General features: G+C 42.9%; 1 protein-coding gene across 1 annotated transcript; it reads right to left on the reverse strand.

The window, feature by feature from the left end:
• Nucleotides 1-3300: 3300 nt before the first annotated feature.
• Nucleotides 3301-9822, reverse strand: errfi1a (ERBB receptor feedback inhibitor 1a). The gene is made up of 4 exons (XM_020101705.2): nucleotides 9413-9822; nucleotides 6793-6998; nucleotides 6526-6614; nucleotides 3301-6346 (listed from the first exon to the last, which is right to left on the reverse strand). The coding sequence occupies exons 2-4, from the start codon at nucleotides 6942-6944 to the stop codon at nucleotides 5322-5324; spliced, it is 1266 nt and encodes a 421-aa protein (XP_019957264.1). The 5' UTR covers nucleotides 6945-6998; nucleotides 9413-9822; the 3' UTR covers nucleotides 3301-5321.
• Between the last annotated feature and the right edge of the window lie 3650 nt (nucleotides 9823-13472).

Raw genomic sequence — 13472 nt, forward strand, 5'->3', positions numbered from 1 at the left:
GGATAGTGTGACTTTCTGATATTAAAAACTGAAAAACTGTGTGAATATAAGGACTCTCTATAGTGAGAGTGTCTGCCACAATGCCCAACCTTACATGGCCTTCTTTATTCATATGGTTGATTGATTTATAAAAATGGGGGTGCGTTCAGAAATCATAGCCGAGTAAGTGTTGAGGCTCTCCTTGTGACCTGAGGTGTAACTGAACTCTGCCGTGGGAGCTTTGAAAATAGGGTTGTTGATTTTAGATACTACGGAGCAAAAAAAACCTGAAATCCAACCATGGCCTGTCAAAGAGATTTATTAATTTTGATAAATTTGCATATTTGTTTACATCTATATCTCTATCTATTGATATCTATCTCTGTATCTTTATCTATATATATATATATATGTGTATATAGAGAGATATTATATTCATATATTTGAGTGTTTCCAGGTGAACGAAACAGATTACCTGCTAGAATTTGATTCCTGTGGGAATCAGGACTTGTTGCTGCAGAAGCCTCGAACCCATGGCTCGAGCTGGGACTACAGCTCCCATAATCCTGTGGGAGTGACGTCACAAGGAAGCACGAGCCGGCTCGACAGTGTTGACGTCACGTAGATGGGGTTATTTTGTGTAGACTGAATTGTTTCATTCATATTGTTAAGAGCAGATTTCAGTCAGCAGAGGGGGCAGGGTGAAAGCTTCTGCGGGGCCAGGTGTGTTTCTTCTGCCTTGCACGGACTATATCTGCAGGTGGAGGAGTTTGTGGAGCTTTGGGAGGAGCGCTATCGCTATCGGCGTTTGTTCGACTTCGCGGAGTTTTTCTTCAGTCAAGATTTAGTTGAAGACTCCTGGTTCCTCGTTGCGGGCGCACAGTTTTTCTAGGATGCGGTGCACGGGCCACACAGCCGAGAGGTTTGCGGGAGCTGTGGTCCGATTCACACTCTGAGTGACTGTCGAGGGACTGAGCCCGAGTTTCGGGAGTAAAGCGGACTTCTTCCCCGGAGGACCCGGACTCATTCGGATTGAGAGAGACGAGCGACCCGCGGAGGCACAACGATCACACGGGCAGCAGCAAAGGGAGTGATGGGAAATACCCTCTGCTTAAATAGACCGCCCAATAAAGTGGGTGTGTATTATAGATGATTGTGGCGCGTGACGTATGTCACGTGGTGTATGTCACATGATTGCACTAGCTCGCAGGTGTTGCTCCAGTAAATGGCTGTTTGTCTCCGACTAGTGGCTGAAGACAGACTTGTGACCAGTTTGTTGACGTTGACTAGATGGACTATATATTCTCGTGCTCTGACCTGGTTAACATTTAACCAGCAGCACTTCAGCCTGAGTTAAATGTTCCCACCTATGTCCACCCTTCACAGCAAATGAAAGGTTACACCAAATAAAAAATAAAACTGATTAATTGATGCAACCAATGTAGCCAGCTGTATATTTTCCAATTAAGGTGCATATTTGGAAAGTGGGATATGGAATCAAGAAATTCAGGATAAATCCCACGTAAATTGAACAGAGCATATAAACTCCAGTTTAGACATATGACAGCTTGGCCTGTGGCAAAAAAATCTGTCATGTACTTAACAGATAGAAGCATACATGTTTTTGATAAGATAAATAAATAAAAGTGAATATGGGGAAGAGGCAGACAATTTATGAAATTACTTTGGTTTTTTTTGGTTGTGTGTGTACCATGTGGTTGAATCTTCTTTTTCCAATTTAATTTGGTTTCAGAGTGAGATCCTTCAGAATAACAATGTGCATAAGCTCTATTTTGTATTATTAATTATTATTAAACATAACTTTTTGTTCTTCCTTACTATTTATCAGATTTCAGATATGGATCCAGCTCTATCACTCCATTTTGTCAATTTGACATATTTATTGTAGCATATGAGTTTAATTACTATATCATGATATTGGTGTTTTAGTTATCACTTCTCATTGTCACACATTATTCGGTTGTTATTTAATAAACATTATTCTAACTACCAGTTAATCTTTCTGCAGATCTATGTAGCACTGCAGACTTGTGTTATGAGCCGGGCACAGCAAAGAGAAATGTTCTCCTTCTGCAATCTCCAGAGGCTGTGTAGCAATTAATGAGACATGCGGTAATCATAATTACAGTAATAATTCATGTCATAAATGAGTTTGTTCCACCTTTAAAATCCATCAACAGTGACAGCCAAGGACTTCTCTGTAATTAACTGAGGGCAACAAATATATTTGATGTAATCGACCGGAAGTTAAATTTTTTTGTCCTCGATGCCTGAGATGAACACAAGTCAGCGCCAAAACCCAAGTAAGATTCAAGTTGTGTTGACAGAGAGGAAAAGCTTAGTCAGGAGGGTTTCTGTAAACCTGTGGCTTTTGAAAAGAATCAGAAAGGACAGAAAACAGCTGCAGATTTCAGATGGTGTGGGAAATGTCTCACTGTAACACAGAATCATAATGATCACTTGTGCCTTTTCTTGTTGAGTCTGAGAAAACAGTTAGTCAGAAATCATGAAAATAGTGAAAGTGAAGTCCAAGCGAGTTCTTCCCTCTGGCGTCACAGCACCTTTTAGTGTCACATGGGTGCAACAATGTGTTTTGCTTTTCTATTAATTCAGAAACCACACATCTTATTAATTAATCTGCCACTGGATCATTCTTGCCTCCAGCAGACTATATTTAAAATGAGCAACCTGTCTTTCTTTTGGTTGCCCTAGTCACCACCCATGCTGTCACCTAGCAGCTCACTGGAGAAGGAAACAAGTGAAAGGGTTTGCAGCCAGGTGGCCTAGATAGTTCCTTCTGCGGCCTTTTGTTTTCATTGAAAGAATAATGCAAAATCAAATGTTATACCCGCACAGCAAACCTACAGAAATGGTCACTGCCTTGCTGCGAGGTTACGGTGGAAGTTGTAAGTGCAACTGAATTCCAGTGTATTTAGTTATTATTTGGCCTCTGATCTCACGTGCAGTTCGCTGTGGGTTCGGCTCCATGCCTAACCACATGGATTCAAGTCAAGAGTAAAACATTTGCAACATTGTAAGGTGCTTAAAAAACCTGTGGGTGCAAAACTGGCTGCCACCGAGCATCTAGTAAGTCATGCAACAGGAGACTGCAATAACCAGGAAGAGGATGGCAGTATACTGTACACCTGTCAGTCGACCATTGTAAGTCACTCTCCTTCTCTGGATAGAGGCCAGTCACAATAAGGCACAGCAGGAGGGTGTGTGTGGGTGATAAAACAGGCCAGACAGCTGAGTTGACACTTCACTCTTGACAGATTCAAGAAACAGAACGAAGCAGGCTCATAAATAAGTCATTTTATTTTGCTTTCTTTTTTTAAAGACTATATACTTATAGACTATTCATAATAACAAATGGAATAGTTAAATACTGTACACAGCATACTGTACTCTCCCAGTGCATGTCTTCACCACAGCAGAGAAGTTGTCTCAATAAACTTCATTCAGTTTCATCATTTCTAATAAGACATGTGAATACCTTAAGATTAAATAGTATCAGTGTATGATGTAAACTTTTATTTTTCTCAAAAAATGTTTTAAGTCAAAAGCAAGATTGTTGGCAAGGGTCCGTGAGCAGGAGGGAGAGAAGAAGCATACTTCAATGACCGTTTGACCTTAGCAGTTATGTTTCCCAATTTGAACACCAAGGGTTACTTCAATACATATGCTACATTTATGATATCATCCTGATGCGTCTTGGATAATCTACAACAATAAAAGTTCATATATTTTCTAGGCTGCCAGCAGCCAAAGTCTCTCAGACCACACCCACTGCAATCATGTAAGGCAGGAATGCATGAGCAGAACAGGAAAGTCTGTGTCAGGTAGGTAAACCCTGCACTGTCTTTGTAATGTGTCTGTATTAACAGGTTAGCCTCACATCTCTGAGATCTGCCTGATCTAAAATCTCAGTTTAAGGATATTCGGTTATACTTGACTTTGTAGCTTCCTATTTGAGCTTTGTCCCGGGTCACGTATGGAGCCGTATACCTCATGTTTTGTAGATTATGATGTCATGATTTTGCCTTAGGACACAATTTAAATGGGGAGTATATGAAGTATAGGATTTAATATCAAAGGGAGGTAGTATTTGAGGCAAATTCATTCCAAGCAATGACTCACAGCTTGAACAAAAAAAAGAAAAAAAAGAAAAAGCTCCACCAACTGTTTGACGGAATTTCAGTAAGAAGAGCATACATTCATTCAGTTATGTTCAACAGGTCGATTTCTGTGCGAGAGAACAGACCTGGTGACTGAAACAAAGCAAACAAATGTGTGCACTTTGAGGAGGGCTGAGCTCAACAAGCAGAGCACAGTAACAAATATGGTTGACAATTCTCTACTTCACCGTAGAAAGTCACTCTTTTACGAATCACCACAACACTTTTCCGACCGTTGTTCACATGCACGTATGCACAAACACGTCCACACACATATAATATACACAAACACACTCATCAACAGACAACTACGCCATTTAAGCTGCACTAGACATTCCATTGGAAACATGCATAGCTACCAGTAATGTACCCCCCTCTAAGGACAACATGTACCATGACAATGTGCCATGTGAGAAACACAAATTTACACAGACATAGTATAGGCCGGAATAAGACTGAATCTTCATCAAGGCAGGAGGAGCCATCAGTGTCGATATATAATAGCAAACAGAATGGAGAATTGCACGCTAACATCCTTCACTTTGTTAGAAAGTAATTGGCCTCGTGTTTAGACTTCATAGATTAAGCGATCTGTGGTGACATTACTGACCTTCTGTCCCCAGTGAGATACGAAAGCAGCATCAAACAGCCTCAACCTGACAGACACAAAATACTGAGCACATGAGGTCCAAGGCCTGCTTGTTCCTTTCTGACTGAACCACATCAGCAAAAACAGCACACAATTTTATGTCATGAAATAAAAAATAATCATATCAAAAATAAGCTCTACAGTGTTGAATTTTGCCCACAGCCTCATCAGAGATACAATGTTTATGTAAAGTATCTTGATTGTGACGGCTACTCCAACATTACCAGTAACTGAATACAGTGCGCACATACCCTGTGTGATCAGAATACATAAGGGGTTAATTTAAAAAAAACTGTAAAAGCAGCAATTTGAGGGTTGTTAGTGTCCAGTTTCACCATTTTGTCAAGTGGTTTTTGCTCATGTACAGTAGAGTCCTCTGCTACTTCTACTAAAACTAATCTGACTAAATCCACATTGTGCCTGGTGTTGTAGTCGCAGTCCGACATTTCTGTATCGCGAGCTGCAGAGCTGTCCATGTTCTGAAGAAAATGTCTCTACACGAGGTGAGTCTCCTGAGACAGGATGTAGTAATGTGTGTTGCTGACCTTCTCACCGTTCTCCATAACAGGACGTATGCAGGGGGAGCCCTCACTGTTCTGTCTCTGTAAACCTCGAAAGCTCACGTATTTAGGATCTGGTGCAAAGCTTTGGGTAGGGGGCATCACTCCATTAATGTATGTTGGGAGGCTCTTGGGGCTGGGGGTACGAGAGCTGCCCCTGGACAAAGGTTCTCTTGGGGGCAACTTAGGTGGTTTGTCTTCATCACTATAAGCCCCAGATGAGACCTCTGCTGACCAGCGACGGTAGTCTCCTGTCTTTGTTCGAGGAGGGATAGGGGGTGGAACTTCAGGTTTATCCATACTGTGGGTGTAGCGTTTGTGGCAAGCGAGGCGCAGTGAGGGTTTGTTAAAGGATCCAGCCGGGCCAGAGTGAGAGCGCCGTAGCCTCCTCTGAGCCTTGTCCTGCTGTCTCTGACAGACCACCGGCTTAGGCGGTTCCTGACGCTGCTGCTGCTGCTGCTCATGCTGCTGCTGATGCTGCTCATGCTGTTCCCGTACTTCCTGTGGAGGATGCATCTGATGGTGCTGTTGGGGGTGTCGCTGGCTTTGTGGTCTTAATGGGCCATCGTAGTAAGAGTAAGCATAGTTTATCTGCCCACAGTCCCTGAAGCTCCGTCGACCAAGGACTCCATATCGAAAAGGAAACGATTTGGGACACGGATCGGACACCAGGCAACAGCTGTCGTCCGTTCTCGTGAAAAATTCGACCTCACTGTCTATGGCCTGCTCATGGGAGAAGTCTGTTTGTGGAGGGATGGGGGGCAGAGGCTTGGAGCATCTGCCCGGTGTCTGTGGTGGGCTGCTGCACTCGTACACAGAGAGCCTCTGGAATGAGGGGACCACCTGGTCATCGTCGGCAGGACTTGGGGTGGAGGGTTCAGCAGTGCAGGACAGGGAGAGATGGGAGGGCCGGCATTTCTTTGGAGGTAATCTCTGTGTGTTGGGACTGTGTTTATGTCCTGTCAGAGGAAAACAAAGAAAGGATGTTGAGGGCGATTGTTACTACTACAACTTCATCAGATCTTGTAAACTTTCCCTCCATTTCTGGAAAATCACCAATAAAATCTATTATGTCATATAATAGATTATATTTATTTCAGAGGACCTGTAATATGAAGGTGACAGATCTTGCACTTACTATCATAACTTAGAGATGGTGGAGGCAGCCCCTTTTCTTGGGTTTGAGAGCTGTGATCTGTGTGTGCTCTCTCCATACTGAAGTAGAAGCTGTTAAAGAGGAAAAATGTTATGTTTTTCAGCCTAATAACATTTCATTGTAATGTACAAATAATCTCAGAATCAGACCATACACTTAAAGCATGTCATGCAGATTAGAAATAAAAACATCCTTTCTGACAATTTTCCCCTAAACGATTAATACTGTTCCTGGCCTCTCAACACTCACTTGTTCGGCTCTGGGCGGTAGCTCCAGGAGGATTTGGATCCAGCCATGCTGTGACAGTAGCTGCCCCGCAGGAAGGGGTTTTCTATGGGAAAAGAGATCTCCTGGGCAGTCAAGCCCACTGTGGACATGCTCCAGGCACACTCGGGTCGCATCAAAGCCAGGAAACACTCAGATCGCCCGGCTGGCTGCCCCTGCCTCTGGTTGAACTGTAACACAGCCAAGACACAACCATGAATGAGGGTTACAGGAGCTTGGAAGCAAGAGCAGATGGACAGACACAGATTTGGCAGCATAAGACAATATCCTGTAGTGAAGCCAGGAAGAAGAAAAATACTGATATTACAAACAAGGCACAGAAATCTCCCCTGCTCTGCTGCCCACCATGGTGGACAATATTTAGTTATGGCCTTGTCTGTTTTGTATGAGAAGCGAGGACACAAATCTCATATGACAGAGGAAAGACAGAAGCTTGGTTTCACAGGACTTTGAGACACTTAGTCCCAATGCGCCCTGAGGACAGAGCTCAGTTGTTTATAATGTTCTGCTCAGTGTGTCATCCAAAGTGAGAATTAAAGTACTACTCTTGATCAACAATGAAAATAAGTCCCCAACAAAAATCAATGTTATAAAACAGTTGCTATGATCTGTTGCACTTTAAGAGAAAGAAAAGTTTCACTGGGTGGAAACAAGGAGAGCAAGAGGTGCTTCAAGTTTAACTGATGTGATTGAAAGGTGAAGGTGTATATTAAATAAATAATTCATTTCTTTACTCACTTACAAACCCCACTTTCAAGGTGTGAAATCTACTTTACCAGCCTTCAGTTTTGCATTTCTACAGACTGTAACATCGAATCCCAACAGGTTTATGGTTTATTTTAAAACGTGAATGTGCTGTGCTCTGCTGCTGCAATCTCACTTGTCCTGAACAGCACAGGATGGGGCTCCTCCTGTTACCACAGATATACCTGATGTTGCAAGAACTCCTCATGTCAAATCACCTGAATGTCTGTGTCACGTCAAGTATGCGTCAGGGCTGAGTAAACAATGTATACAATATTCAGAGAGGAGGAAACTCTGCAGCACTGAGATATTTGTGGGTTCAGCCATACACCGGATACTTTTTTTTTTTTGATAATCCCATTCATGATGTCCCAGGAAAGTCTGAAAATGTAATGTTCAAGTCCACAGTGTAATGATATCATGGGTAACTATAACAATGTCTGAGTTCAGTGTGACACCAGCCGTGCATTGCTGAAGCAAATCTCATGACTTGAGTGGACCAGCAGTAGTCTTAACAGCATTAATCCTGTTTTGCAGAATGCAGGGAAACAGGTGCCTCCATAACCCTGGTGCATGGTTATCTCTGCTGGAGACCACAAATGAGGTGTGTGCACACAGGCAGAGACACACTGTCTTCCTTATAATGTGGGAGTGATGACTGAGCAGAACACGGCCCCCCTCGCTCCTGGTCTCCTATGAGCCATATTTATGTGCTGCCCCGACAGCTGGCGAGAAACAAAGCTCTAAAACAACAAGAAGGCCTGGGGCATCAGCCCGAGCCAAACTGCCCAACAAGGCACGCCACCCCCCGTCACTCAGGGCTGTAGATTCGGTTCGGCTGGCGGACGGGAAGCAACATGATCCTCGATAATGAATCCCCGGGGGCCCGTGCTTCCTCTTGCAACAGGTGCAAAGACAGTTCATCCTGGCAGTTAACCATAGGAGCATTTACAGGCAACAGGATTAAACAAACGACGTGAAGTCATGCAGAGCATTGACCCTCTTAAAGGGAGGATTGTGTAAGTCACCAATTTTTGAACCTTTAAACATAGAATGAGCCTCTACTTCTTCTATAATCATTTATATTAACGTCTGGCCTGTCTGGCTCTTTCGGTGGACTGGCTCCATCTGTGTGTGCAGATGACACATGGGTGCTGTGGGGTGAGGAGGTCTGCTGGGGTGAGCAGTGATGTCAAACACCAGCAGATAGCAGGGTGGTTGTCACTCGCAGGCCTTGAGAGCAGCAGTTCACACCCCGCTCATGTCACCCCTGCAGCGGTTTCCGAGCAACCATACCCGCTCTACCTGTGCGGCAAGCAAACAGCGTGCACACCCCCTCACTTTACCGGATTGAGATAATGTAATGGTTAAAAAGCCCTCTAGCACGCAGGTGACTCACACCACAACACATAAGTCAGCTATCTGGCAAGGCCACCTGATGATGATACACAATGAATGATCATTTCCTTTTACTTTAAGCGGAAAGGACATAGATAGATATAACCCATCATAGAAAAATAAACCAGTTTATCATTTGCGATCGCCTAAAAGTATATGGGGGGAAATAAACATTCCCACTTTGTGTTTATTTATTCAAACTCGTCTTCTTTATTCTCTGAGCTCTTTATAAAACCTTTCAAAATATGAGTGTCACGAATAAAACAACAAGATGTGAGACGTGGAAATAATCTTTGTTTTTTTTGTTTTTTAAAGAGCCTGAAGTTGCATCAACGTGTGGAGCTGGCACCAACATTCACAACAACAGGCAGGATCCACACACACACACAGCAGCAGCAGCAGCAGCAGCCTCCACCAGAACATTTCACATGTGTGGACTCACCTAAACAGCTTTCCAGCTCTCCTCCGCCGGCTGAGCTCCTACACTCCTCCGTGGTAAATACAGATCCTCGCTCCTGCCTTCCTCTGGGGAGACGGGCTGGAGGGGGAGAGTTCACTTTGAATCTCTAAACTTCAGACTCCTATTGCATCAGGGTCGGGGCGCCAGCGAATTGTTGACGCTCCGGCTGCACTGTGACGCTTTTTCAGACAAGTCGAGCATTGTAGTGAGCTGAGCCTTATAAGCCTGGAGACGCGCTGTGGCTCCGCCTTTACGCACTTGCCCTTAAAGGCGCAGTCTGCATTCTGCGCCAGTGTCTCTTCAAGCACTCACGCTGGAGTGTACATGGACCGGCACAGAGTCACTCACGTTGTTGACTTCAACATATTATTGGTAATGCGTAAAAAGCCATAAACCTGTAGAAGCTGTTTACATTAGTATCAAATGATGAGTATCATAAAATGAAGAATCATTTGATTGCGCACTATATTTCTGTGAAATGGTCAAATGATCTGTATTTGTAATCTTAAAACTCTCAACAGCACTGTTAGTATAACTTATACAGGCTGGAACAGTCAATAGGGGCAATTTAGGGTTCAGTATTTTTGCCAATGGGGGCAATGGATGGGGGAGATGATTGGGATCAAACCACCAAACCCCTGGTTAGTGGACAACCCGCTCTTTCTCCTGAGCCACAGTCACCCTAACTGCACAGGGAGTGAAGCTGGAATTTTCTGGACAATGATTTAAAATAAATTAAGCACAAATAATACAGTGTGTATTTTAAATTCCCCAGAAATGAACAAAATAAACTAAACATATACACACAGGGCTCATTTAAGCATGAGTTGACTTGATGCGATTAAAGTCAGCAGAGCTTCATTTATCACCAGCTTTAACCCTGCAGTCAGACGTAGTGTGAACACAAGGATATATGCTCAGCTGACAAAATGTTCCAGTGGGATCAGCAGAGCAGACACATGAACAGTAGCTGCTCTGTGATTTAATTAAAGTACATCACAAGGAGGCTGTTAAATGCTGGGCAGGCTCTGGGATCATTCTCGAAAAGAACAGGTTGATGTTTTACAGCTGCTCCTTGCAGGCAAAAGCAACACCCTGCAAGTTCAGCCTTTCAAATATAACCAGTGTTGTGTTTTAAATGTGTGGCTTTGTAATAACAAGCGTGCACGCTGCAGTCAGGAGTGAATTGCACAGGGCGAGATGTGCAGGGAGACAGAGGCAGTAATGGGGATGGCTACAGGGGAGATAACAAAGACAGCAGGCAAAGACTCACAGCCAGAGAGTCTCTTATCTGTACAGTATTCTGCTGTCAGATGAATGGAGCCCAGATTGCTCAGTGTCCTTCTTATCAGATCACTCTGGGCTTTTTTCTTTTATAGCTGGACATGATCTGTTTACCTGACAAAATGTGAAACATATAGGTTTGATACACACAACCCCTGTTTGTTTCACTTTAGGTAAAGTAAGAAAAATCGGGGACGTGCAATCCCTCACACCCTCCGTTTCCAGTCACTTAGCCAACTTAGACCCTAACTGGTGTTGCATTAACTATGTCGACTGAGCTGAACAAACTCAGCACTGACATTCACACTAACCAAACACCCCGATACAATAACGACAAACAACTCGCATGTTGAATCAATGGTGGCAGAGAGCGGAGGAGAGTGTGGAGTGAGGAGAAAGAACAGAGCGCTCTTGTGCCTGAGTTCGTAAATCCTTTACAGCTTGAACACGGGGGCCCCCCAAACCCAAAGGGCTTATCATTACATATTTGGCCCCTGCACGGACCAGGCTTTCGCTAATCCCCCTTTATAATTTCACAGGCACATTTTTGGGATTCCTCCTGACCATGTGACCAGCAGAGCAGTGGGTGAACATTTTCCCCAGTGAAATTTACAGTAGTCATCACAAACATTATTTACAAGTGTCAAGCTCAACGACTGGCGACTGGTGCAGGAAACACTCATCTATAATCTTTGCATATGTTGCACGGCATTGCTGTTGGTTTTGTTTGTCTCTCATTGATTCTTATTGTTTTTGTTACATGCAAAATTGTTTTGACAATTGTGATTTGTTTATCCTAATTTCAGGGGTAAACAAACAAAACTGTTTACCCCTGAAATTTCAAAGGTGTGTGGACTCAAACACTTCACCCACCCCTCCATCGGCATAGTGGTGGGTAGACATGAGTGAATTTTCATTTTTGGTGAACTATCCCTTTAAGACCTGGCTAGGGACAACAGACGAAAATGAGTCTGTTGTCTTTTTCTGTTGAATATTGAGTCCTCTGTCCATCAAATACATTAACAAAATATAAATGTAGAATAAAACGAGAGCAGCACTCAGTAGAGCATTTACTTCCATCGAGGTTGAACAATCCTACACTGTTGTCTAATTCTTATCATAGAGGCATCAAAGAAAACAAGAAATGGTCTGATAGTATAAATTATGTATTTGTTGTAAGACTTAGTTAACGAGAGTAGAAAAAAAATCCTGCATTTGCCCACTAATTTGCATTTGAACAAAAATGTAATAGGTTTTTCCGAGACCCAGGCCCCATCGTCTAACTAAGTTTGGGGTAAATAGTTTTTTTTTAGTTTAAACAAACAAAAAAACCAGCAAACAAACACACATGGAAACATCCTGAGCAAAGATAACAACAAAAGTAAAAAAAAGTATAAATGCAGTTCAATATTAAATGTGTTGCATATTCCTGCAGAGAAAACTCTCTCCATGTTCACCAAACACTCATTCAGGAGGATAAACAGGCTTCATGGCCAATCTGTCACTCCTCCTACTTCAGCCACCCTCCCCTCGCTGCCTGTGAGCTGCACTGTGATGTCATCACTCACAGGAAGCGCCTTATAAAGTTCGTCAGGAGGGGGAAAAAAATTAGGGAGGGAGATAAGCACTCACAGCCAGAGGCAGCTCTGATGAGAGTTTGAGATGGCAGATGAAAGAAAGAGGATATCCTTTCCAGGAAAGATTACTTACTACTAACTAAATTTCTTTTCTTTGGTTTCTGCGTCATGACACACATCGTCATTTCTCCACCACATCCAGCCACACCCCCCAACTCTTGCTTATTCTCCTTCTTTCTGCCAAACTCTGAGCAAAAAGGAATTTCCCTATTTCGCTCACACTCACTCACAGCACAATGGTATAGTTATGATGTGATGCCACAGTCTCTCAGCTGATCACTATGACTCTCTCACCAACAGGAAGGGTGGCGTTAAGTTGGAAACAAGGTAAAAAAAAAAATTCTTAAAAAGCACTGTATCATCAGTGTAAATGATTTATTCACTATGGAGGTCACAGCATTGATTGCCTGCCCAGGTAATTAAATTACAAGTATATTCAGCCTGCTTCCAAAGTTCACACTGATATAAACAGAGCAGGGAAAGGTTCAGTGTTGTGACATGACGTCAAGCCTGTTGGCCTGTGGACGACTGCAGTGGACAGGTGTTGCACTTTGTATTTGCTCTGTTTACTTTTTTTAATGGTTTGAACTAAAGTTAGTTAGTTTTAAGAAAATAAATGGTGTTCATGTGTTTAGTGGCCAGAACATTTTTGACACCTTGTTTTATAAAGGTACAGTTTCAGAGATTTTAATATTGTTGACACGTGAGTTGAGATTTGATTTTGGTGCAAAAATCATCAAAAGAATACATCTGATGATGTGACTTTGTAGAATATGTGTTCCTGTTACTGTAGATAATCCACAAACCTTATTGTCTCAAGGGAAACTGTTCACAGTGAGATTACCAGACACTATGGAGATGTACAATCAAACCATAAATTCTTTAAAATAATATAAATATATAGCCTAATAATCTTACATAGTAAATTCATATCAACAAAATCTAATTTCTTAGTTTTTCTAGGGCTTTAGGTGAATCCTATGGCTGTCATCAGAGGATGGACTTTAGTCATGTGTCACGTGGCTGATGGGGTTGAGGTCACAACTCCTCTCTCCTGACTGTTTTCTCTCTGTTGCCCTGCATCAAACTCCATCTGCTGAAATAAACCATGAGATGTGGGC

This window comes from Paralichthys olivaceus, chromosome 2 (genome assembly GCF_024713975.1).
Source record: "Paralichthys olivaceus isolate ysfri-2021 chromosome 2, ASM2471397v2, whole genome shotgun sequence".
Lineage (NCBI taxonomy): Eukaryota > Metazoa > Chordata > Actinopteri > Pleuronectiformes > Paralichthyidae > Paralichthys > Paralichthys olivaceus.